The sequence below is a fragment of the Juglans microcarpa x Juglans regia genome, chromosome 3D, assembly GCF_004785595.1.
Source record: "Juglans microcarpa x Juglans regia isolate MS1-56 chromosome 3D, Jm3101_v1.0, whole genome shotgun sequence".
Taxonomy (NCBI): Eukaryota; Viridiplantae; Streptophyta; class Magnoliopsida; order Fagales; family Juglandaceae; genus Juglans; species Juglans microcarpa x Juglans regia.
Genome location: NC_054598.1, coordinates 1,048,272 through 1,073,007, shown reverse-complemented (window position 1 = coordinate 1,073,007; position 24,736 = coordinate 1,048,272). Strand labels below are relative to the sequence as shown.

General features: G+C 38.5%; 5 protein-coding genes and 1 long non-coding RNA gene across 8 annotated transcripts; 5 read left to right on the top strand and 1 right to left on the bottom strand.

Annotated features, from left to right (window-relative positions):
• The first annotated feature begins 1,012 nt into the window (after positions 1-1,012).
• LOC121256266 (PRKR-interacting protein 1) lies at positions 1,013-5,008 on the top strand. Its single transcript, XM_041156998.1, has 2 exons — positions 1,013-1,481; positions 4,386-5,008. The coding sequence occupies exons 1-2, from the start codon at positions 1,257-1,259 to the stop codon at positions 4,659-4,661; spliced, it is 501 nt and encodes a 166-aa protein (XP_041012932.1). The 5' UTR covers positions 1,013-1,256; the 3' UTR covers positions 4,662-5,008.
• Positions 5,009-6,020: 1,012 nt separating this feature from the next.
• On the top strand, positions 6,021-9,370 carry LOC121256574 (reticulon-like protein B11). Of its 2 annotated transcripts, none has more exons than XM_041157420.1 (6): positions 6,021-6,326; positions 6,689-6,869; positions 7,283-7,424; positions 7,519-7,588; positions 7,671-7,845; positions 8,983-9,370. In XM_041157420.1, the coding sequence occupies exons 1-5, from the start codon at positions 6,290-6,292 to the stop codon at positions 7,835-7,837; spliced, it is 597 nt and encodes a 198-aa protein (XP_041013354.1). In that variant the 5' UTR covers positions 6,021-6,289; the 3' UTR covers positions 7,838-7,845; positions 8,983-9,370. The 2 variants fall into 2 exon arrangements, with proteins under 2 accessions (XP_041013354.1, XP_041013353.1); XM_041157419.1 differs by having other exon boundaries at positions 6,024-6,326; positions 8,988-9,370.
• A 1,078-nt stretch (positions 9,371-10,448) lies between these two features.
• Positions 10,449-13,569, bottom strand: LOC121255891 (protein TIC 21, chloroplastic-like). Of its 2 annotated transcripts, XM_041156442.1 has the most exons (5): positions 13,084-13,569; positions 12,504-12,761; positions 11,763-11,966; positions 10,894-11,049; positions 10,449-10,798 (listed from the first exon to the last, which is right to left on the bottom strand). In XM_041156442.1, exons 1-4 carry the CDS (start codon positions 13,552-13,554, stop codon positions 10,936-10,938), a joined length of 1,047 nt encoding a protein of 348 aa, XP_041012376.1. In that variant the 5' UTR covers positions 13,555-13,569; the 3' UTR covers positions 10,449-10,798; positions 10,894-10,935. The 2 variants fall into 2 exon arrangements, with proteins under 2 accessions (XP_041012376.1, XP_041012375.1); XM_041156441.1 differs by having other exon boundaries at positions 10,449-11,049.
• Positions 13,570-16,577: 3,008 nt separating this feature from the next.
• Positions 16,578-17,204, top strand: LOC121254857. The gene is made up of 2 exons (XR_005938729.1): positions 16,578-16,655; positions 16,819-17,204. It is a non-coding gene; the product is annotated as an uncharacterized LOC121254857 (long non-coding RNA).
• Positions 17,205-18,927: 1,723 nt separating this feature from the next.
• LOC121254849 (receptor protein kinase-like protein At4g34220) lies at positions 18,928-22,942 on the top strand. The gene is made up of 2 exons (XM_041155030.1): positions 18,928-20,560; positions 22,069-22,942. Exons 1-2 carry the CDS (start codon positions 18,928-18,930, stop codon positions 22,758-22,760), a joined length of 2,325 nt encoding a protein of 774 aa, XP_041010964.1. The 3' UTR covers positions 22,761-22,942.
• Positions 22,943-23,343: 401 nt separating this feature from the next.
• On the top strand, positions 23,344-24,604 carry LOC121254854 (probable carbohydrate esterase At4g34215). Its single transcript, XM_041155034.1, has 2 exons — positions 23,344-24,028; positions 24,141-24,604. Exons 1-2 carry the CDS (start codon positions 23,480-23,482, stop codon positions 24,372-24,374), a joined length of 783 nt encoding a protein of 260 aa, XP_041010968.1. The 5' UTR covers positions 23,344-23,479; the 3' UTR covers positions 24,375-24,604.
• The last annotated feature ends 132 nt before the right edge of the window (positions 24,605-24,736 follow it).

The window sequence follows — 24,736 nt, the reverse complement described above, 5'->3', positions numbered from 1 at the left end:
TTGGAAGGGCCTTACATATCTTCGATAATCCTCGTTTTAATTATGGGCTGTATTGCTAATCACTAATCAGTGATCACACGTTCCCTTCATTATTTATTTATTTATTTATTTTTGTTATTGTCCTCAAATGGCTTAATAGGAAATAAACAATAACCATTTAATTATATTATGCAAGGCAACTTTTTTTTTTTTAATTTTTTAAATTTTGATGGGAGCGGAGTTCGAATCTAGATTTTTTATTTAGAGAATTAGGCTATATGCCATTAGGCTATCAGGCTATTGGCATGCACGACGCATATTAATTATATTTAAAAATCTTTACATCACACACTATTTACGTAATAGCATGATTTGATTTGTAAAATATATCACATATGAATTATGTTTAAGGTAAATATATTCAAATAATACTATTCATACTCCCCTACAAGACCAAAATATAGCAATCTTTGTAAATTACGTTAAGCAATGGGTCATTATTTACATTAAAAGCTATTCTATTCACTATCTCTACGTTACATACTAGATTTTTAATTTTTATGTTTTTTTCTTAACAAATGTATGTATAAGATTTCTAAATAAAATTATTCTTACACTAATTAAAAGTATCGAGACGTGTTCACGTAATTAGTTAAAGGTACATGGTGTATAGAGTAGAGTTTTCAATTATCAACTGTCATTCTTATGGGGTTTTGCTAATCAACATCTCACAACACACGTTATATATATTTTAAAATTTTTATTTTGTTTTGTTTTATTTTATTATTATTATTAAATTATTATACTCATTATCTATACCAAAAAGAAAAGAAAAAAGAAAAAGCCTTGGGATGGGATGGTAAATAAAATTAGACTTTGTTTGGTTATATAAATAAAATGAGATAAGATGTAAGTTAAATAAAATATAATTTTTTAATATAAATTTTAATTTTAATATTTGAAAAAATTAAAATTTTTATTATATTTTATTTAAAATTTTAAAAATTTGTAATGATAATATAACATTATATGAAAATATTTGTGTAAACAAACTAGGGCTTTTTCTCCTTACAGTCCCCGAGTGGAAACAATCTCGTCAAGCTTTCGAATCACCAAGTAGCGCTGAATTCACGTTCAACGGCCAACCTTCCCTCAAGAACAACCAAAACCCCAATCTAAATAGTAAATTCTTCGTCCAATAGTCATACAAAATTTCCGATATTGAAGTTTGGGTTGGTTCAGAAAAGAAATTAGGGATTATTTTTAGAACGGCGAAGATGTCGACGGGCAGACCCAGAGAGCTTCAGGTGGTTGCTGCGGCGGCGGAAAAGTCGGAGCTTGCAACTGGGTCGAACGCGCTCGTTGAGTACACGCCGCCTGTTTTCAAGGAGGAAGAGGAGGACCTGGAGATTAAGCTTCGGCGGATCCTCGAGAACGTTCCTGTCCGCGTCAGCAACACCTCCGGTAGCTCCGCCGGCTCCGGCTCTGGCGACTTTCACCAGGTAAAATTTTCAAAATTTACGGTTATTCTTAAAAACCCGACGCTGGAAGTTCATGTGCTAAATTAATTTATTCATATGTTATGTATTTGTGATTTTGGGGATTGGTGCATTGAATTGCTTTTTCATTGAATTTATTTGAATGCATATACGGAGGTAGAGAGTATGCATTAAGATTTTAGGATTATGAGGAGGGTATATGATGGCTTCCAATTTATTACTCCCAAGTGTAGAAGTAGATTAGTCGTAATAAAAGGTAGCACCCAAGGTCATCTCCACAGGGACAAGAGGGACTCGAGCAATTTGATTAATTACAATTGTATGAATTCAGATTTGAAAGAAGTTGAGTGAATAATCAGTGAGAAAGTGAGTATTGTAAGAAAATAGAAAAATGAACCAAGAAATGGTTTATTTACAAAGAAGGATCTGTTGCCATTGAAATGTATGGTTGAACTTCAGAGGATTTTAGATTTGGAAAATTTTGGAAAGATGGTCCGAACCAGGAAAGTTTAAAACTCAAGAAATTAAAATGTTCAACTTTTAACAAACTGTAACTTTAACCTCAACATGTTGCAAACAGAAAGTTAATGGAATAATTGAAAATCGCAGAATTAATAGAAGCAATTTGACAAACACTTGGGTTGCGGTTTTAGAGTTTCTTTTGACTCCACACATCACAAAAATTTCTGGGTGCTACTCATCTTTTGTTAGTCCAATCAAGGTATTAACGAAATGCAATTTGAAGAACATAAACTCAGAGATCAAGTACCAAGACCCTGTAAGAATGCATCACTAATCACCAACCAAATTTACTTTATCACTCGGCTGAGAGACACCTTGATTAATTCAAGGTTCTGCTGTGCCTAGTGTTGACGACAGAACAGGAATAAGAACGAGAGGGTCCAACAGAAACCCATTTCCAGATTTTAATTTCTGATAGAATGAAGTGTATAAATCAAGAACTACAGAATTTCAGCAAACATAGGAGCAAATAAAAGCTTTACCGCAACCCAGGCTTTGGAATTAGCCTAAGTTTTACCATCATCAACAACATATCTCACCAAAATGAAAAACCCTAGAAAATCTCGAAAGCTTCTGGAATGTAAAAACAGAACAAAATGAAATCGTATCCTAACTGCCTCCTCCTTTCTGGCATCGACTTCTCCTTTTCTGCCTGAATCTCTGCTCCTACTCTCTTTCCTTGCTACCGATCGATGCCTTCCCATCATTCTCCCGTAACCGTTTCTCCCCTATTTCTCTCTTTTCTGCTTCTCGATTATTCTGCCCCGAAGTCTTCCTCTTTTTTTTTTTTCTCTTCTTGGGTTCACTTTCGTGGACTTTTCTCCTGCAGCAAATTTCTCTAGTTAGATTAGACTTAAGTCCAATAACCTGAGCCCATATTCATTCTCTTAAAAAGGGTAATTGGTCATTTCACAGTCCATAAGTGCAGTTACCATACTTTATCTGTCTAATACTCTTCTTAACAATTAAAGTATACTAAACCCAGTATATTAAGAGTATTAATAACAACATAATTGCTTGTTTATCAATATACCAAATTGTGTGACGAACTGGTTTTGTAAACCATAGAGAGGCGCTAGAAAACTAGAGTGCCACATTATTCCATAGGATTCTTAGGCTCCATTTGGATTCAGAAAGTGTTTCATCTCATCTTATCTCATCATTATAACTTTCCCAAATTTACACATAAAATATAATAAACAATTCAACTTTTTCAAATCTCAAAACAATAATAATATTAAAAAATAATATTCTAATAATATTTTTTTTAATTTTCATCTAAAACCATCTCATCTCATCTCTGAATCCAAACTAGCCCTTAATGCTTAACCTAACCAATTGGCTAAATGCATTTTTGACGTTGCACAATATATTGATAAGTTTGCCTTGTCTTTTAAGCATTGGAAATTAGCACACAATTTTGAGGCCTTGGGCTTCGACTCAAGTGATGAGGGTGGTGTAAGAGCACATTCAATCAAGTAGGCACATTTTCATTTTGCAATAAGTCTCTCTCTCTCTAAAGCATCAATGAGGAATTAGGTTCCCTGTTACCTGGTTAACTTTTATTTTTAAAGGTTACCTCTTTATATCTTCAAGCAAGCGTTCAGAATGAGTAGGAGGTACTAAAGAATGGATATGTCTAAGAGGGGGAAAAAGAAGAAGAATATCTTTCCATCTTTCATGTAGAGTTGAACCCTGTTATTTTATTACTGGCACTTTCAATTGCATTTGAACCAGTGTTTTAAATTTCGTACCGTACCAGCCGGTACGGCCGGCCGTCCGGCCGGTACAGGTACTATATCTGTTTTCGTACCGACCAAAATACCGGCCGTACCGGCCTCAATTTCGGCCTGTACCGGCCTATATTTCGGCCTTTTTTTTTTTTTTTCGTTTTTTCAAACTACAAGCTTATTTTTTAACCCCCAATTCAGACTAGACTATTTATAATTTATATATATATGTATTTATATATAATTTATTTATATATAGACTATTATTTTGGAATATAATTTTTATATATATTTATATATATAAATTTTATTTATATATTGACTATCCCGAAACGCTATCCCGAAACGGTACCGGTATCGAAATATTTTGTTCCAGTGTTTTGACCGGTATGGCGTCCGGTATGGTATTCAAAACATTGATTTGAACTGTATTCTGTCCATCATTACTTTTTGTTCAATGATGAATTAATTTAAAACATGCTGATATCATACCTGATCAGATATTGTTATTTTCTCAGATATTTTTTTTAAAAAGTTGGATGCTTACTTTTTGCATGACGTTGATCTATGAGTCGTTATGACTAGTTCAAGCTTGCTGGTAGATTGTATTTACATATTTCATATCTCGTTTTCTATCAAATTGTTGTTACAACAGTATCGCCAAATGAGACGAAAAGAACAAGACCGGATTGCTAGGATGGATGCCGACTACCAGAGAAGGAAAGAAGTGGCAGAATTCCATATGAGAAGGGAGGAAAGAATGAAAGCTGCTGAGGATCGGACTGCAAAGAAGCGTTTGAAACGTCAAAAGAAAAGGCAAAGGAAAAAGGAGAAAAAAAGCAAACTGAATGAAGGAGGAGAAGAGCATCATAAAGAAGACTCTTCAGATGACGAAGGGGACTCCGATGATGGCGAGGAGGCAGCAAAATGAATGAACAACCAAAGTCTTATCTTCAAGTAGCGGGTTAAGGTTTTAAGGAAGCATCTTCAAGTAGAAGGGACTACGGGGCATGCCTTAGTTGGAATTTCAGTTCCTGCGTTATACTTTCTGTCATTTGTGTAAGCTGAACTCCACTGTATGTACTCGCGGGTCAGATAAATTGAAATTGTTGATCTCACTAAAAAAATTTTTGCCATCCTTTTAGTTGATTGACTGCCATCTATTTTTTCAAATGCAACTTTAGTGTATTTTGCCGAACATAATGAAGTGACTGGTATACCCTGCCTATGCCTATCTAGTTCCATGTTAATAGATCATGCATGTTAGCTCGAGATGAATTGTCTACATTCTTTTCTTTATTCTTTTAATGGCAGAAGCTTACTTTTTTTTCCCTATATGTAATTTGGTAAGAAGTTGCTCGGATTGGTACCAACAACAATGCTTACAAGATGAGTGAGCGGGTGGTTGACTGGTGGTTTTATCCCACCAACCAGATGTATTCGTTCACCTTCTGCTCTTAAAAAAACAGAGTCTAATGGTCTCCCATTTAAGATTGCTATAAAGGGGAGAGTGGGAAATCATTGCAGACATTAAACATTCACTTTGCTCGCTTTGATATGGTTTACAATTTACATTAACATTGCAGGACTGTGATTCGGATGCATGTGCTTGCTTGGTAGTTTGGTGTGTAGCTCACCAAATCATCGCAAAACGAGGCTCTATCTTAACTTGACTCGAGTAATTAATTACGTTCACTTTGCTGCTTTACACACTATGATCAGAATTAACGATCAGAATCCCCTATAAATTACTTGTCACGAATTTTATTATAATTAAGAGAGATAAATATAATTATTTGCTACGAATATTTAAATAAATTGAGGATTCTTTAAAGAAAAAAATCTATTCATCATCCTAATTCCTATTATCTTCCAATCATTCTATGATGTGTCATTAAATGATAGGTTTACAAGTGAAATGTAATAAATAATTTTCAATCACCTAATGCCACATCATATTATGATGAAAAGATGATGAAAGTTGAAATGATGAGTAACATTACTCTTATTTAAAAGTTGTATGATTGTATCTATTATTTAATGATTTAAGGTCATGCTAATTGCTAAGTTAGTAAAATCTAATAATTTTTTTTAATAAATTTAGTCATGCATCGCATTGTATGACAGTAAAAGTAGTTTGAACATCCTTCTCAATCAATGCCCATCCAAAACTGCATATATACTGTAGGAAATGCAATAATACCGCCACTACTAATATTACAGGAGCTGTTATATTGCAGCGACGCCCAGTGAAAAACAAAGGAAGAAGCGTGAGGAATCAATAATCATTTTGTGGCATGCGGAAACTATACACTAGTCGCTGTAATAACCTTCGCAGTGCAAACGACAATAAAACGATTGCGTTAACAAAGTCGCCCGGTAAGCAAACGGAACACACACCTGAGGCCAAGTCTGAAGTCTGAAGTCCTCGACCTTTCTACGGGAAAAAAAATATTATTTGCCTCGGCAACATCGCGTTTCTATTTCGTCCCTGTTCCCTTTCCTATTTCACTCTCTCTCTCTCCCCGTCTCGCTCTGTGAAACCCTAAGATTCCCGTCATGGTAGACGTTCATCAGGCTCTCGGTGGTGGTTCAGGTTCCCTCTCTTTTTCTCCGAATTCATGAATGTGTGTGCATTTATTCATACATACTCCTCGTAAGCGTATTCACATCCATACGTGTATAGTAGTTATACGTATAGTGCTCATACATCAATCCGATTACTCCTATATCACATTGCTTTCTCATTGATAGTTGGCGGAATGCGCTATATGGTATCGATTCCGTAATCACCATTCGTTGATTGATTTTCGTGTCTCCTTTTTAATTGAAAATTTTGGTATACTTTCATATAAGTAATAATTGATGAACCAAATAAATCAATCAATCAATCAATCAATTAGTCAGTTAACTAATTTCGTAACTAATTATATCGATTTGGGTTTTTGGTTATGATAGTTGCTGATGTCCTGCTGTGGAAGAAATGGTATGGAGGAATTGTGACGCTAATCTCTGCCACGACCTTCTGGTGCCTCTTTGAAGTAGCCGGCTATAACCTTCTATCATTTGTGGCAAATGTTCTATTGCTTCTTGTTGTCATTCTCTTTTTTTGGGGGAAATCTGCTTCACTACTCAATAGGTATTTTTCTTTGCTGATTTCATGGTAAATTTTCAAGGTTCTGTTTGCTAAAATGGAAGATATTCCTACCGGGAAAAATCTCCCAAGGAAAATGACAAGTTCAGGCCGTGAAGATATTAGTATCAAATTTTATAAGAACAATGCTGAAAGATACTGCTTTGATTGAACTGGACATAGAGTCACGTGAATGATAAAAGCAATTGATAAATTTTGTTGGATGTTCCCCAAAATATGCTCACATGATTATCAATACAATGGAGCTTTGGGGAGAAAATGGAATTTGGGTTCCTGTGGAACAATTCTTATTTATCTATGCTGTCCTGGCTGGCCTTGAATTACCCAGAACAAAGTTTTGATTTTGCATGGATTTTTGTTTGTGATAAATGAAAATTATTCTATCCTATGTGATTCAGGCCTCTGCCTCCCCTTCCTGATATGGAAATCTCTGAGGAGTATGTTGTGAAGGCTTCTGATGCAATCCTAGTGTGGATTAATCGTGCATTGTCAATTGCACATGACATTGCAATCAGGCGGAATTTAAAACTTTTTCTTAAGGTTGAGTGTTATTAACTCCATGACACCATTTTTTTAAATAATTTTCTTAATACAAATGGCTTTGCATTTGTGTAAAGTGGATTTGGGTTTTCAGGTTGCTATTAGTTTGTGGATAATTTCTGTCATTGGTAGCCTCGTCAACTTCCTCACTCTTATCTATATTGGTGAGCTGCATTGCTGCCCATTATTCTTTTGCAAATGTGTAACATTGAAAGAATTCCTTAACCGATAATTTAATTTCTGCAGGGGTTATTCTTAGTCTTTCAGTTCCTTACGTGTATGACAAGTACCAGGACAAGATTGATGCAAAGCTGTTCATAATGCATGAAATCTCTCAGAAGCAGTATAGGAAAATTGATGATAACCTTCTGAAAAAGATTCCAGTTTTAAACAAGGAAAAGAAGATAGACTAGGTAAACAGGTAAATATAATCTCTCTCTGACGTCCATAGACTTGTGTAAATTGTGCATTCTGCTTTGCAACATACATACGGCTTGAGTGATTTCCACATGATCTTGTAACAAGATTAGTTTTAAAATATTTGTACCGTTCATTAATATAGTTGCAACAATTTTAATGTAATGGGCTTCGGTTGCTTTGGGCTTCGGTTTAGTTTCATGCTTTGTTGCTTTGGGCTTCGGTTATTGTAATGGATGAGAATAGTCTTAATAACTTCTGTACTGTTTTTCAGGGTTAGCTTGTAATTAGGTGTCTTTCTTTTGTACACTTCCTGTGTATTTGGGCTATGCCTAATTACGTGATTTAATAAACTTCTTACTTATAAATATATATATTTGTACCGTTCATTAATATAGTTGCAACAATTTTAAGAATTTTATGTGTAGATAGAGTTACAACGTCATGGATTGAAATAGTTTGCCATGTTTTTTGCTGTCTCCTTCGAGGAATACATTAGTTGCTAAGATCTTAATAGATATATAAAATCACCTGTAAGAAGACATCCTTAAGCATATTATCTAGATTCCCTTATTCATTGTGTTTTCTACCTCCTCCTAGGAACCTATAGTTTTATAAAAAGATAGAAATACTCCAGGTTCAATTTTTGGTATCTGATCGCTTAATGTGTGTGGTGCATTAACTCCAATTTCGAATATGAGAGAAAAGGAAAAAGAAAAAGAAAAAAGGATACAGTGATTTTCAAGGAGTTAGCTATGTTGATTTATTAACTTGGTTTACATACAGAATCCCCACTCTTCTGAGAAGACAGGTCAACACTGAAAAGTAAAATCACCAAGCTGTTTTGTTGAGCATCAAGACAAGCATACGGTGTTATCTTGGTGTCCATTTTGTTCTGTGGTCTATGACTGCATTTAACTGAAACTAAAGGCATGTCTGCATTAACTGGAAATAAAAGCTCACCTAGTGTTGTTTTGTCGTTTGAAGGCCTTCCCACATTTTGTCTTGCTAATTTTTTCGAATTGATACTTTAGTTTCTGTTTTAGTACATAATCGGAATTGTTATGTGATTGTGGTTAGTGTTTTTGGTTTTTTTTTTTTTTTCATTTGAAGATGTACTAAAAAATATATTCACATTTAGTGCAGGGTATTGAGTTGTTCGGCAAAGTTTGATTAGGAACTTAGAAATTGGTTTTGCTGGGATGCTGTCAGTTCTAGTAAGTGCCACTCAGCATATTCAGGATTTTTGTTAAAACTCCCTGTAATCGTTAGAATCGATCAGGAGCAGGCCTGGCAGCTAATAGCTTTGGGTGTATTTCAATTGTTTATTCTTTTGTTTTGTGTTTTTGTCTTTTGGTCTCCTCTGGGGACACACATAGTTGATAGTTTTTGGACTACAGTTATTTGCCTTGTTGGTTATAACTTATACCTTTGTGTGATCTACTCTGGTCCCTGGATGAAATATTGCTCCATGGTGAGGGGAAAGCTGCCGCTTGTTTATGAAAGCTGGAATTTTTAATTCCCCGGTATGCCTTGTGCATGATCTCTCTCAGTAGTTTGTTTTCCAATTAAAGTCTGTTGAATGTCCTGCTAAGTTAATATAATTTTTTTAGCGTATCCCTTGGGATGTGGGTTAGGGTTTACATTCTTTGACCTTCACCCACTAATTAGTGAAAAAGGAAAGCCCAAAAATAAAAAGAAGAAGAGAGTTGTTGTCTTGGCCGAAAGCTTCCTTCTGTCATATTGGATATTCATTAAATTTCGAACTTGCATCTAATTTGAATTATAAGATTTGTCATGAAAGGTCGAAAGTTCACAAACTGTGAAAGGGATTGTTCAATCTACATCGATAAACTAGTGTTTCGGATTTCGTACCGTACCGGCTGGTATGGTTAATATTTTTCGTACGGTACAGATACTATACCCATTTCGTACCGGTCCAAATACCGGCCTCAATTTTGGTACAACCGGACTATATTTTGACCTGTATTTTTTTTTTTTTCATTTTTTCAAACTACAAGCTTATTTTTTTACCCTCAGACTAGATTATTTATAATTTATATATATGTGTATTTATATATAAACTATTATTTTATAATATAATTTATATATATATAATTTATTTATATATCGACTATTTTGAAACGTTAATTCGAAACGCTATTTTGAAATGGTATTAGTATCAAAATATTTCATTTCAGTACCTTGACTGGTACAACATTCGGTATGATATTCAAAATATTGAGATAAACACAACGTAGATCTCTAGAAAAGGGTATTCTAGTTGTCCGAAAAATGTGGTGTGATTCCTACTGGGAACAAAGAAATGATAAGAGGGGGTGCCACCCTAGACTTGACGGCCTTTAGAGCAAACGGGAGCAAAATTAATGAGACGCATACTTCCTTGAAGACTGCAACATACTTTCAATGGCAGAACTTTTTTTTGCAAGGTAAGAATTGGGTGTTGCATTTCAGATGAAGTTGCATTTACTAGCAAGTCCTAGCCTTCACTTATCGACTTTATGCGCCTTTTCCCATGTAGTCTCGGAATTTTGTATTTATAAAAAGTACCGTGCGTGAGAACTCGAGAATACAAAATCCTTGAGCTATTACAATTTGGCTCTTGTTTCTTTTTTTCTTTTCAAAGGAGTAATGAGTGCCAGAAAATCACCCAAAGTGTCCACATTCTGCTAGCTCTTCACAGCTGCACCACATTGCAGTCATTATTAACGATCTAAGACATTCTGAAATCAAACGTCCCCCCCTTCCAAACCCAAAAACAAAAGGAAAAAAACCCAAAAAACAATAAAATAAAAGAAAGAAAACCGGCAGAAGGGGCACAATTCCGATCGCCATTATCTCTGCAAATGAACCACCTAGTTTATGTAACGTCATACCCCATCACTTAGAAGCTTTAACTTCTTCCCAGAAGAGTCTTTGTAACCAATTATAAGCATTTGGAAAGAGAGGCTTCAAGATCATGGAATATGAATACATACAACTTCCGAGTTACCGCACAGAAAAGTAAATGTTCAAGGAACCGGAATGTCACCTCTGACTATGAAAATTATGCCAGCTGCACAAAGGACCAAGCTTATGCGACCCTAGGAACTGGAATGCTTTCAGATGGTGGTAATGTCACTGATCGCAACAACCCCAACGAGAAAACGAGCCCCAAGAAATGAGAAAGGATGGTGTTTGCTGATGCCTGCAAAAAGAGGCAAATGGATGACAGTAAACAATGAAAACATTCAATACTAGCCACACGTCTCAAACTATTCAAAATAGAATCTTGATATGTTAAATTTCCATCCAATCGACTCAGAAAGCTGGCTAGTTTTACCTATCCAAAGCAGAAAATAGGTAATCCATGTAGATTATTTACAGTCCCCCTCATTTCTTCTCTTCTAGAGGCAAGACATTTTCTATGCTTTCAGTCCATACATGTCTATTTGAATTACTATTTTAACGTTTTACCTTCTCTACGGTGTTAAGTGGGTTGTCGTTTCTACCTCTTTCTGAAATTATGGAAGAACAGTGTTGGATAAGTCAACACCAGCAGAAAGAGCTATTATGGCTGGTAAAAATGACAAATAGAAACCAAAGTCACAGAAATGCAGTCATTTCAGGATACAAGGTCAGGTTGTGTTTGGTTGTTGAACCGAACTCAACTTATCTCAAACCAATCATTGATGGGATCCATTACTTTTTCAATTTCCCATAAAAAAAGTTAAACTCATCTCAACCTACTTCATACATTTTAACCTAAAAAGTTAAACATGTCTCAATGGGACTCACAACATACTACTATTCACAACTCATCTCAACATCCAAACGTAGCCTAGACTACTTTGTATTTCCGACAAGTTCAAAGTCAAAACTTCATTAGTTTTGAATTGGAAAGTTATAATAAGCCAATACCTGTACAAGGAACACATCCAATGCCAGAACAGGACTGTACCCAGGAGCTATTCCCTGGTAATAAGGATTTGCTGAAGAGGTAAGAGCCTTGGCAACCAGCACTCCAACTGTGGCTTGCATACCAAGAATGGCAGCACCCAATCCAAGTAGGTTTACTACTATGCCATTTTGTAAGCTTTTCACAACGTTTGCGCGGGGAGGAGCCTGAAAACCGCAACCAATTAATACGACACAGCAACCTAGGAGTCTTACGAGTAAAATACTAAAGCGTATGCTCTATTCACTCAATGGGAGGCAAAACTAGGTAACAATCATTGATCAAAGCTGAATCAAGGTTTTAATTTGCTAGAATGAATTAAAGGAAGAATAAAACAACAGGAGCAATCTATTCATAGCTATTGGAGAAAAACTTCAGCAGAATTTAATTCACAGAATAACGGATAAAATGGGTAAATTTCCTTGCAAAGATAGATTCAAAGAAATTGCATCATCTTTATACAAATGCATCATCAAACACATGAATATCCAGTCGATTTTATCAATGTAAAGTGGGTGGCATTCATCCAAAAACAGCACCGTCGGCAACGTAACAAAGTCCAGCAAAACTTATATAATTGTTAGGAATCTATTCATTTTCACACCTGATGGCAATACACTCGTTCACTCCAAATATTCTAGTGAAAACACATGTAGTGATGTAGGGCAATGACACCGTAATAAAACTAAAATATGAATACTTACCTTTGAAGGCTCATTGGCAGTTCTTCTAAGCTTATCAGAAAGCCGAATATACCCAAATGACCAAAAAACGGAAATGAACGCTGCCGCAATGCCAGCAGCGGTGGCATAAAAAGTAGCCGGCGACGTGACCTTCCCGGTAACAACTATTGAAAACGAAAGAATCACAGCAGCCACAACAGTGGACACAAGCTGTGCCCAAAAGCCTATGGTGCCAAATCTCTTAAACTGCCTTGAAGTGTTCTCCAACCTTTTTGCCACCTACAACATCATGCAAGTTACTTCATCTTCCCATCAAACGAAATTTAAACATGGTAGAAGAAATCCTGCAGGTCGGATTATCTACTGAAATTTATTGATTCTGATTTACTGACATTTATAAAACCCTACTTCTCAAAACAAGGATTGTTTATGCGAGTACAATTACACATTATCCAAAGAAAGTTAAAAGAAAATAAAAAATCTAAATGATATAAAAGGAATGATTAAAAGAAATTTATATTGATACATTTTCTGAGCTACCAAACTGCGCACAGTTGAACTTTAGTGTTGATAAGAAAATCCAGGAAGAAAGAAAGAGAACCTGAGCGAGCTTTTCCTTTTCGGCCTCACCGTTCTGCGATGAAATTTCAGAAGCCTTAACAGTGAATGAGAGATTTGGTCGCCTGTGGTTGGGAACGGCATAAGAAGGCGCAGGAAAAGAAAGAGGTCGGAAGGTTTTGGAGGAAGCAGAGTGGGGATTTAGAAGCGGAAGAGCAAAATTAGAGACATGGCGGGCGGGAATTGCTCGTCGGGGGAAGCGAGAAGCGGAAGATGATCCCACCGACACCGCCGTCACCGGCAGTAGTAGCGTTTGCATAGTTGAAGACGAGTCTTTGAGAAAAGGAAGAGTGGAGCCGAGAGAGGCCTCGACAAATATAAATAAATATACTACAGCTCTAATGGAGTTGGGACAAGCGAGAGAAGGGTAACTATGCCGCCATTGCAGAGCTGTTTTGTGGATCCGTGGGTGGGCCTTCAAGCTGGTGGGCTTATACTTGTCCCCCTCCTGCATTTGGGCAAACTGGATTTGTCGTGCTACTTTCCTTTGTATGTAACGAGGCCCAATTTGGGAGTGATTCTCTTTTGACACGAGATGAGATTCTTCTAGCAAGTACTCTAATTTTACGGTTCACGGCGTCAAAAACACGTAAGCAAGTATCTTGTTCTGCCCGTGACATCCCAAGTTTCAACTCCAAAAAAAAAAAAAAAAAAAAAAAAGGAGGAGGAGGACGAGGAAAACCCTCCCTCCTTCAAGGGTTTAGTAATCTAGAATCTAGAGTCTAACAATTGAGGTATATTTCGATAGGATAATGCTATAGTTACCGCTCACCCCTATCGTTCTCTTTTCCTGCTCTACGTGGCATGCCATGTGTATAAAAAAAATAAAAATAAAAAGTCATCTCCCGCCCAACATCCTCCCTCCCCTTCCTTGCTACTCATTTCCTTTTCAAAATTTCCGTCTTTTGGGATTTCTGTCTTTCCATGGCTACAACCTTTAGTACTCTTAGCTAATTACTCCCTTGCTACTCATTTCCTCTTTAGAATTTCCGTCTTAGCTAATTAGTGTTAGTGTTATGTGATATTGGGACAAACTCTGGTTTATTTTGAATGAAAAACCTATGATGCATGTGATAGTGATAACAGAGCACGGTGGAGTTGATTTATTCATGCTTAATCCAAGTCTCAAGTAGCGAAAGTTCAAGAAAGTTCTTGTTTTAACATGTAAAAAGACACTGATAATGCATTTGAACCAACTTTATTAAAAATAAAAGTGTAAGAGTCAGATTCTGTATATTTTGTAGCATGTTCTTTTTGGTTGAAGTAAAGAAATAACAATGAAAGTGTGGGTTTCTCGAATTGGGATGGAGGCTTGAAGATGAATTATTTCTGGGTTTCTCTTAGTGCGAGCACGGGATGGGTTTCTCTGCCTTGAAGACGAACTATTTCTGGGTTTCTCTTGGTGCGAGCGCGGGATGATTTCTTTGGATTTATCTTGTTTCTAGGTTCATTTATTGAAGACGAAGAAGGTTGAAGAGGGGATGAATTTGGCTTTATTTTTTAATTTTTAAACGCTTACAACGTGACATTCCACATCAAGCGGGAAGTGGGAGCGGGACATCCAAGCGGAACGCATAGCATTTTCCATTTTGATCAGGAAAATACGTCCAAGTTATTACGTCTTGCAATTTAAACAAAATATTGCATCAATACGTCATGTTATATTTTTTTAATATTATTTTTATTTTGAGATTTAAAAAAATTAAATTATTTATTATATTTTATATAAAAATTTAAAAAAATTATAATAATTATATAAGATGAGATAAGATAATTTAATTTTAAGTAATCAAACTTTATATTTGAGATCAAGTATTTCTATAATTAGTTTTTCAAATTTTCAGGTTTTTCCAGCTGTACTTGTGCGGCGGGTCAAGAGTCAAGTTACATCCAGCTTTACAAGGCCAGGCTTGTGAATTTTCCCGTTCATTGGCGTGTAATTATTGCAGCTCTACTACTTTAACGACTTCTGTGAAAGAAAACAACACCATGCGACTCTGAAGTGGAAGAAAAAACAGAGCATTCGGGAAAAGTAAAGTGAAAGATTTGATGGAGTGGAATTACTGTAGGACTTGAGAAAAGGAGATCTTGTCTGGGAGTTCTCTGACCATTCTTTTGACAAAGAAGATGCACGAAGACAAAAGGTGCGCAAGTTCTGTTTGAATCTTGGACCTCTACAGTACCAGATCATCATGCCACTGAAAATCATCTAAACAATGGTGTCTGGGTAGTCGAACCTCTTTGCTAATGGTTCTGATCTGTTATCTGGAAACTAGGGAAAGCTAAGCCACTAGTTTGAACTTGCAAATTGGCTGCAACCTTAGTCAAACATATCAGAACGGGGCACTTTGTGGATGATAGATATCCGTGAAATATTTTAGGACCAATGCTCAAGTTGGTAGTCTTGATGACAAAATTGTTGTGGCGATGATCCCCACATATTAGGTGTACCAGTTTTGCCATTATGCATCCTGGAGGGGATATTCCCATCCCCTCCTCTGGGTTGGGCCTGAAGTCTATTTCGATTTGAATCGCTCCCCTCCTATAGGCTCAGGAATCACTAACAAAATCCAGCCCACGAGCTGCACTAAAGGAAAGGGGCCTCGCATGAGAAACAAGTCAAGGAGACAGATGAGGCATGCTGACCCTGACATCTAGCATTTAAAGATCAAAGCTGACAAGTGATCAGAGATAACAGACAACCCTTCATTCTGACTTGTGTGTGGCTTAATCAGTTTTCTTGGGCCAAGGTTTTAATAATTTTGCTGAGATGAAAAGTTTGCTGGAAGGGGTTAAGAGGTGTTGTCAGCTTGGCTTTCATTGAGTTCATATTGAGACTGACTCTCGAATTCTTGTTAGATGGATTATTAGAGGAGAGTGTAATATTTGGTATCTCGAAGACTTTTGGGAAGATATTCTGACTTGTCTTGGATGCATGGAGTATAAAATTAATCATATCTTTCATGAAAGGAAACATAATGGCTGATTTTCTGCTAAGGAGGGAGCTGGGAGTTTAAATATGAATTCGAATGATAATAGGCATCTGCTGCCTAGTAAGTTAAGATGCCTTATTCGCATGGACATAATTGGTTTGTCTTATATGCAGATATCACAGTGAGGTAAGTGATCTGCTGCACTTGTTTATTTTGATTTTTTATTTAACTATTGTGCCCTGATGTTTCTATGTAGGTTGTTTTTGTCCCTTGTTTTTGTATTGGTTTTCTTGTGGTTTATTTCTTAATTTATGGGATATTTGTATGTTGGTCTTATAGTTAAGGTTTTTGCTGCTTGGGTTTTGGGATTTTTTGTAACTCTCAGGTGATTGGTTGTAACCACAGTTTTCCTTCTCTACAAGTGAGGGCTATCAATAAAATTGAGATACCGTCATCTCCTTCATTCCCTGACGATGTGGATGGAAAGTGACTGCACTGATCGTCTTTCATCGAGACGTCACTCGGGGAGTCACGCCGCATTAATGACGTCACTTTAGAAGCTACGTCGTATTAAAGATCGTGGCCTAACAACTATGGGCGTAACGTTGACCCCTAACACAAGGTACAAAATTTTCCCTTGTACCTCTATAAAAGCCAGACTCCTTATACGAATAACTTTTTAGGACTTTCTAATTTTGAGATAATTATCCAAGAAAGGAAGACTGACTTTGGCATCAGAAACTCTCCGGACCACTACCGAGCTCACCTTTATCTCTGTGTTGCAGATAGCATGATCTCGGCCCGGGTTGCTGGAACTTAACCCAGGTATACAAAACACGTCATCAATGTATCCTTTCCGTGAAGGTTTACAGTATTCCTTTATCCATGTAATTTATCACGTCTAAAGGTGGAACTTTAAAGGCGACGTTGTCTCTTTTGACAAGCTGCAGAGTTCAGTCCTTTGTCCCGAAACATAAAAGAAATAGGGAGAAACCAAATTCCCTCATGAAACAAGTTTGTAATGAGTTTGTTCAATCAAAGGCTGCTGCATTTTCTGTGATGCAGATTGGTATCTCTTCTGTAGAAAAGTATGCTTGTAAAATTGGTTGTCCGGGAACCACTAGTAGTTTGTGGTCTGAATTCATGAGGCCGTCTTGTTGTTTGAACAGAACTTCATCGATTTCTTCAACACAAGTCAGAATCTTTTTTTTTTTTGGTACGTAACACACGTCAGAATCTAATCGGTAATACTTATATTTTCTGATCCATGGCCCCTGAAGTTCTTCCTCAGACTTCAATATCTAATCTTTAGTGCTCAAATATGGTTAAAAAATTGGTATTGATTCCCGAACTCTGGTGTTGAAAGCTCCCTTCTTTAAAATTGGTCTCCTTTATTATATATATTTTAGTGCATACAACATACAAAAAGCTTGGCTTATTATGTGCATTAATATTTTAGTAAGCAAAACATGAACTCGTGACTATGATGAAAAGTATCCGTGGTTTTGGATTTTGTGCATCCTTGTCGAAGGAGGTGGTGGGAAAGTTTTTTCTTAATGTCAAATACGCATGGATGATAGAAGAGTAAAATGGCCTACCAATCAAAGCAGTCATGCCAAGCCTTATAATGCTGTTTGCCAACTTTAACATCGGTTTTTACCCATAAGCTTACTTTTCACTGATGAAAACCATTATAATAGTAGAACGTGATTTTCTGCCTGTATTATTAAAAAGGGAAGGTAGAGAATGGGGAGCGGATTAGCTTGGGATGTTGGATTTTGAAGTGTGAACCCCTGGGTCATGGGTGGTTTACTACTACTGTGGCTTGATTGGAAGTAGAGTTGTTTTGGGTGGCAGACCAGAACCATACGCCACGCAATTTAGGTAGAAGAAAAAAAAATAATAGGTCGTGGCCCATTCAATGGTGAATAATGGATAGGTTCTTTCGGCTTTTCATGTGAGAGGAGTTTTGGCAGTTTTAACCCTCCTTCGTCACTCCTTCCTTTCCCCCACTCTTAACTATTCTGAGGTGGGTTATATTTGTCCTTGCACTGTCGTACATTTAAGTCCAATTGAAAGTGGAAATTAGTAGTTTTAAAACTGCTCATGTGATAGTGAATGAATCCCTGAGACAGATTTATAGATGCTTTATTTGCTTGCTTGCGCCCTTTAATTGGATGGGGTAACTTCGCTTGTGACAACATGTAATAGAAAAGATGGCAGATTATAAAATGTAATGAAAAAAATCATAATACTGGGGGAAGTTTCTTTTAGAGTATTCGTGGAATGCTTGAGTGCTGTATAATTATTTTAAAAAAGAGTCAACTCTATTATTAAAAAATTAATTTTTTTTTTTTATGTAAGTTTCATATTTATTTATTTATTTTTATTTTTTTAATAAGAAGCTGTATATAACTGGATGGACTTGTTCTTCGGCAACGTGATATAGGTTCCAACTCACGGTGTTTGTAGCAGAGATTTCCATATGCTTTCCCTGCCCGAGTTTACAATAGAGTAAACAGAGGGTTGGCGGAGGCAGTACAACTGTAACCATTTTATAATATGTTTCCCACGTTCATTACGTTTTCATTCATTAGCATGCCCTCAGGAGTTGCACCATCCCTTTGCTCCATGGCTTTTGCTGCTCACTGCAACTCTCTGCAACTAAACAACTTTTCCTCCATTTTCTTTTACTGACTCTCATCTTTCTCATTGCTCTTCACATTCGGCGCCTTTTCCTCCATTTTCATTCTCTTACTCTTAGAAGATTTGGTCACCAAAACAACCATACCCGCGTAGTTGGTCACCCTCTCTGTCTCTCTGTGACTATTTCTTTACCGTGAACTTGCAACCAAGATGGTGAATCAGTTCCAGAAATCATAAGCTCCAACACCATGAACCTCCATTTGATCTGGTGGAGAATCACTTTCTTTGTTCTCCTTCTACTAATTCCCTCGTTTGCTCTAAACTCAGATGGGATCCTACTGCTTTCCTTCAAATACTCAATCCTAAGCGACCCACTGTCAGTCTTGCAGAGCTGGAACTACTACGACGAAACACCGTGTGCATGGACTGGAGTCACCTGCACCGAAATAGGAAACCCGGCCACGCCGGATTTGTTCAGGGTCACCAGCTTAGCCCTCCCCAACAGCCAGCTTCTGGGTTCGATCGTCGCCGACATCGGCATGATCCAATACCTTCGCCACCTCGATCTCTCCGGAAATTTCTTCAATGGGTCTCTACCCAATTCAATCTTCAATGCCTCTGAGCTTCAGGTGATTTCCCTTTCAAACAATGTTATCTCTGGCGAGCTACCAGCTGAGCTTATAGGTGGGTTAAGAAGCTTACAGTTGCTAAATCTTTCTGAAAATGCCTTGGCCGGGAATATACCTCAAAATCTCACTGCTTTGCAGAACCTGACTGTTGTTTCTTTGAGGAGTAACTACTTTTCTGGCAGTGTTCCAAACGGGTTTAACTCGGTTGAAGTGTTAGATCTGTCTTCGAATCTGCTCAACGGGTCTTTGCCTGTTGGTTTTGGTGGAGAGAGTTTGCGCTACTTGAACCTCTCTTACAATAAGATTTCGGGAAAAATACCACCAGAGTTTTCAAAACGAATACCAAAAAATACTACAATCGATCTCTCATTCAACAACCTAACCGGATCTATTCCGGAGTCTCTAGCTTTGCTCGACCAGAAAAACGAGTTCTTTTCCGGGAATGCGGATCTATGTGGCAAACCCTTGAAGAACCAATGCTCGATTCCTTCCACTTTGTCTACGCCTCCCAATGGCACCTCCACGTCTTCTCCAGCAATTGCGGCCATACCCGAAACCATTGACTCAATCCCAGTAACAGGCTCACCCGGCGCACCAAATGGGACTGATCAGAACTCGGCACAAGGTGGTCTAAAGTCCGGGACCATAGCCGGAATAGCTATCGGAGACTTGGCCGGTATAAGCCTCCTTGCGATGGTTATTTTCTACGTCTACCATCTGAGAAAGGGGAACAATATTCTTAAACCAAAAAATGCCGGAACAGAGACAGAAAAGAAAGTAGAAGTAAGCATCAAACAAGACACAATTCACAGAAAGCCCGTGGCTTGGTCCTGCTTAGGCGAAGAGGCTTCAGAGGCAACTAGTTCTGATGGTGACCACGATAACGAACTCGAAGTTGCAATTAGTATCCATCCAAACGGGGACGATCATCAGAAAGGTCAGCTTGTGACGGTAGACGGAGAGACAAAGCTGGAGCTGGAGACTTTGCTGAAGGCGTCGGCGTATATACTTGGAGCCAGCGGGGCGAGCATTGTGTACAAAGCAGTGCTCGAGGATGGGACTGCGCTGGCAGTGAGGAGGATAGGAGAGAGCGGGGTTGAGAGGATGAGGGACTTTGAGAACCAGGTCAGGGCCATAGCTAAGCTGCGCCACCCCAACTTGGTTCGCGTTCGTGGGTTCTACTGGGGAGACGATGAGAAGCTCGTTATCTACGACTTTGTCTCCAATGGCAGCCTTGCTAGCGCCAGTTACAGTAAGCTCCCTGATCTTCGTATCATTTCGCGTATTTTTATTAGCGAAAATCTGTGTTTTTCACTGAAATGCGTGTTTATCTTCCCAACTACATCTGAATTTAGCAGTTCCCATGGCTTAAAAAGATGGGACAAAGGTTGAAAAAATGGAAATATTCACTGATCACAGGGTCAATTTCAAATGTACACTCACAGACTGGTGCACGGACAGTCAAAATCCATATCACACTGAACATTTACAGTACAGGCTGCTGACCGATTCGTTGTTAACCAAATTACTCTGTTTCTTAACTGGCAGACTAAACTCTCATTTTTATTCAAATCCCCAATACCGGAGACACCATTGTACTCTCCCCATTTCATTGAAACGATACAAACATTTACGACGTATTCAGTCTCACACGCACCACATCTTTTAGTGCCGAAATCTACCAAAATTAGAAATCTACCAAAATGCTTTTCTATGGTCTTCTTCTAACCATCAGAGCGTCAAACATGGTGACTTTTAAGGCCATTCAAAACAAGAAACCCAAACTGAAACCACCAAATTATTAAATTCAAATCTTTAATGTAAGACTTCAACCGTAATTTATTACTCCCTACACCTAATTGTGGAGGTACCTCCCCCATTAATTAAATAGGTACTAGGACACTGCCGCAACCCCTCTTTTATTTTAACGCGAACAATCTACTTTGACAAATCACCCTCATATAAGTGACAAGGTGGCTACCTCATGGTGCATTTTAAACCACTAGCTTCCCGTGATCGGTTACCGATGAAGGAAGGATCCTTGTCCTATCTTTGGAACCTGATGTTCCGATTGTTTTCCCATTCTGAAATTATAGAAAAAAATGAGTCTTTTGGTTACGGACATTCATAATTAATTTCACCCAGTATCTCAAGCATAAACATGACTAATCTTACACGGGTCTAATCCGAACGAATGACGCCTATATAAAACGCCTGTGGTGCCAAAACCACATCATTTCGAACTCAGGAGGACGAAACTTGTCATGGACCATATGGCGGTATCTGGCTCCGAGCAGACCATAGAGGATGAGTTTTGAAAGAAAAACGTATAATATGCCAACCTCATCGGTCATTTTCGTATAAAGACCGCTAGCAAGACTGGCTACACTGAGACTCGTTAGTTTATGCTATTGGGTGACATAATTAATAGGCGTAACTCGATATTAAACCGATGGTCCAGGCATGTTAGTCAAATTGATTAACGAAAACTCTGATTACTGATTTGATATAGCGTTCTTTGGTAGAAAACCAACTAACCAATATGTTAAGTTAATGTCTAACTTACACACATAATTTGCAGATCCCCTGTGAAAAAAAAGAGGAGAGGAAATTCTGCCTGTGTCATTACTTACCCAGAATACACGGTCATGTATTTGAGCTAGTGTTTGTGTGCTTATGTTGCTCAAGTCACTTTGAACGGCCTATTGAATAATAGTTTTGGGATTTCGCATATTCAACTAACATTTTCTGAAAATTCAGGAAAAGCAGGCTCATCACCAAGTCATCTACCTCTTGAGGTCCGGTTCAAGTTAGCAAGAGGAGTGGCCCGAGGACTGGCCTACATCCACGAGAAGAAACACGTACATGGCAACATTAAACCCAGCAACATACTCTTAAACTCTGACATGGAGCCTATCATCGGCGACTTTGGTCTGGAACGCCTCGTCTTGGGCAGCACCAGCCACAAAGTGAGCAGCTCGGCCCGGTTTTTGGGAAGCCAAAGACCCACACCAGGACCCACGCGCGACGGCATACAACACGACCTCACAAATAGTACTGGTGCCAGTCCCTACGCACCGGCTGTAGGCTCGTCGGTGGGAAGTAGTGTATCGTCGCCCTATCAAGCGCCCGAGTCCCTGAGGAACCTGAAGCCCAACCCCAAGTGGGACGTGTACTCGTTTGGGATAGTTTTGCTTGAACTTCTAACGGGGAGAGTACTTTCAGACGGGGAACTGAGTCAATGGACCACCGGCTCAGTGGCAGATGAGAAAAACCGGGTTTTGAGAATGGCTGATGCGTCAATCAGAAGTGAAGTAGTGGAAGGCAGGGAGGATGCCATGCTGGCATGCTTGAAATTAGGATTTAGCTGTGCCTCTTTTGCTCCACATAAGAGACCCTCCATGAAAGAAGCTCTCCAAGTCCTGGAGAGGACCCCATGCACTTCATGCTAATTAATGATGAGTTTGGGTCCCACTAATGATGGATGGATTCTTTGGTTTCCCTTTTTTTTTTTTTTTTTTTTTTTTTTTTTCATCTTTTGTCGTCTTGAATGCTGCATAAAGAGCTAACAGATGCGAGGGAAGTGCTGAATGTTTGACTGATTATTTTATATGTATAAGAAGTGATTATAGCATGGTGGTATGACAATTTTATTTTACTTTTTATGTTCACAACGAATAAAGCTCGAAGGAGAGGAGGGGAGTGGAGAGTTTATAACTCAAAAACCATGACTTCAGAGAATCCAATTGCACATTGAATATTGGCGATGGTGGGCCTTGAGCACTTTTCCCCTATCTAACCTTGATGGGTTGGGTTTCTGGTTGTAACATAATGGATTGGTTGGTTTCTTTGATACAAACCAACTTCCAATAAATGTTAAGAGGCAGGATGAAAAATAAGTTATGTGCATACTATTAGATCAAGAATCAAGACTCAAGTCTCTGAAAAATCACAAGCCTGTAGAAATTTTGCAGGCCCAAACTAATTAGAGCAGTCCACGTTCACTTATGAGCTGGGAGGTTTCTCAGACAACTTCCTAACGAAAAATTAAATGGACATAACGCTTCATAACAGGTGCTAAGCTACGTCGAACCTTATTGTCGCCTTTATATATTCCACCGTTTCCACGTTCTGAACAAAACCCAGGCAGGTTACACCCACTTGGAAAGCCATGGAAATGCCCAGATCGGAACCAGTATCCCCACCAAACAAACAGATCTTCATCCTGTCCGGTCAGAGCAACATGTCCGGCCGCGGTGGCGTTACCAAGCACCACCTCTGGGACGGCGTTGTCCCCCCCGAGTGCCATCCCAACCCTTCCATTCTCCGCCTCAGCGCCGATCTCCAATGGGAGTTAGCGGGTGAGCCTCTCCACGCCGACATCGACACCAAGAAGGTCTGCGGGATTGGGCCTGGGATGTCGTTCGCCAACGCTGTGAGGGAGCGCGTCGAGGGTGGTGCTGTGGTGGGGCTGGTCCCATGCGCGGTGGGCGGGACGGCCTTGAAGGAGTGGGCCCGTGGGGAGCACCTGTACGAGAGTATGGTGAGGAGGGCGAGAGAGAGCGTGAAGGGTGGTGGGGAAATCAGAGCCTTGCTATGGTACCAAGGAGAGAGTGACACATATAATCAGCACGATGCCGAGGCATATCAGGGGAAAATGGAGATTCTCATAAACAACGTGCGGGAGGATCTGGGTTTGCCCTTGCTTCCAATAATTCAGGTAAACTCTAATCTTCAATCAATGTTACGAGGTTAAATGCGTTAGTTAAAAAGAAGGGGATAAATACAGTGAACTGATGACATAGCGATTAATGTATATATGAATTAAAAAGGTAGCAATCGTTTCGGGAGATGGGAGATACATCGAGAAAGTTAGAGAATCGCAGCTGAGAATAAATCTGCCAAAGGTTGTATGCATTGACGCCAAGGGATTGGAGCTGAAAGGAGACCACCTGCATCTAACCACGGCGTCACAGGTTAGGTTGGGCCACATGCTGGCTGAGGCATACCTCACCAACTTTGAGCCATCGCCTCCCGCTTCCTCCTCCTCGGCCAGCAAGCCTTGACTTGAAAGAATCGAAGCCCATTCCCCACTTGTACCTCTTGTAGTTGTTGTTTCAAGCTTTTGGTGGGCTTTTTAGTTGTTATTACTATTTTTATGATTTGATCTCTCTCTCTCACTCTCTCTGGATTGATGTGTTTGTAAACTTTTGGACTTTAGAGCTATTCGTACGGTGCGTAATCCCTATACACGGGATGCCAGATACTTGTCCAAGTGAAATCGATTGTTTTTTTGGATGCAACCCAAAAGGTATATGTCAATTGGGGCCGACAAAATTAGGACTAGTTTGTTTTTATGAGATGACGTAAGAATTATTGTTAGAATTTGCTGTCCGTTGCCATTTGATCGATAATTTAACTTAATAGT

Bases quoted from the DNA above. Each gene is read 5' to 3' on its own strand.
- LOC121256266 (XM_041156998.1), top strand. From the start codon at position 1,257: ATGTCGACGGGCAGACCCAGAGAGCTTCAGGTGGTTGCTGCGGCGGCG. The intron at 1,482-4,385 runs GTAAAATTTTCA...TTGTTACAACAG, and splicing joins GCTCTGGCGACTTTCACCAG to TATCGCCAAATGAGACGAAA.
- LOC121256574 (XM_041157420.1), top strand. From the start codon at position 6,290: ATGGTAGACGTTCATCAGGCTCTCGGTGGTGGTTCAG. The intron at 6,327-6,688 runs GTTCCCTCTCTT...TGGTTATGATAG, and splicing joins GGCTCTCGGTGGTGGTTCAG to TTGCTGATGTCCTGCTGTGG. The intron at 7,589-7,670 runs GTGAGCTGCATT...TAATTTCTGCAG, and splicing joins CCTCACTCTTATCTATATTG to GGGTTATTCTTAGTCTTTCA.
- LOC121255891 (XM_041156441.1), bottom strand. From the start codon at position 13,554: ATGCAGGAGGGGGACAAGTATAAGCCCACCAGCTTGAAGGCCCACCCA. The intron at 12,762-13,083 runs GTTCTCTTTCTT...ATGATGTTGTAG, and splicing joins AAAAGGAAAAGCTCGCTCAG to GTGGCAAAAAGGTTGGAGAA. The intron at 11,050-11,762 runs GTATTGGCTTAT...CTCTTTTTGCAG, and splicing joins TGGATGTGTTCCTTGTACAG to GCATCAGCAAACACCATCCT.
- LOC121254849 (XM_041155030.1), top strand. From the start codon at position 18,928: ATGAACCTCCATTTGATCTGGTGGAGAATCACTTTCTTTGTTCTCCTT. The intron at 20,561-22,068 runs GTAAGCTCCCTG...CTGAAAATTCAG, and splicing joins CCTTGCTAGCGCCAGTTACA to GAAAAGCAGGCTCATCACCA.
- LOC121254854 (XM_041155034.1), top strand. From the start codon at position 23,480: ATGGAAATGCCCAGATCGGAACCAGTATCCCCACCAAACAAACAGATC. The intron at 24,029-24,140 runs GTAAACTCTAAT...TGAATTAAAAAG, and splicing joins CCTTGCTTCCAATAATTCAG to GTAGCAATCGTTTCGGGAGA.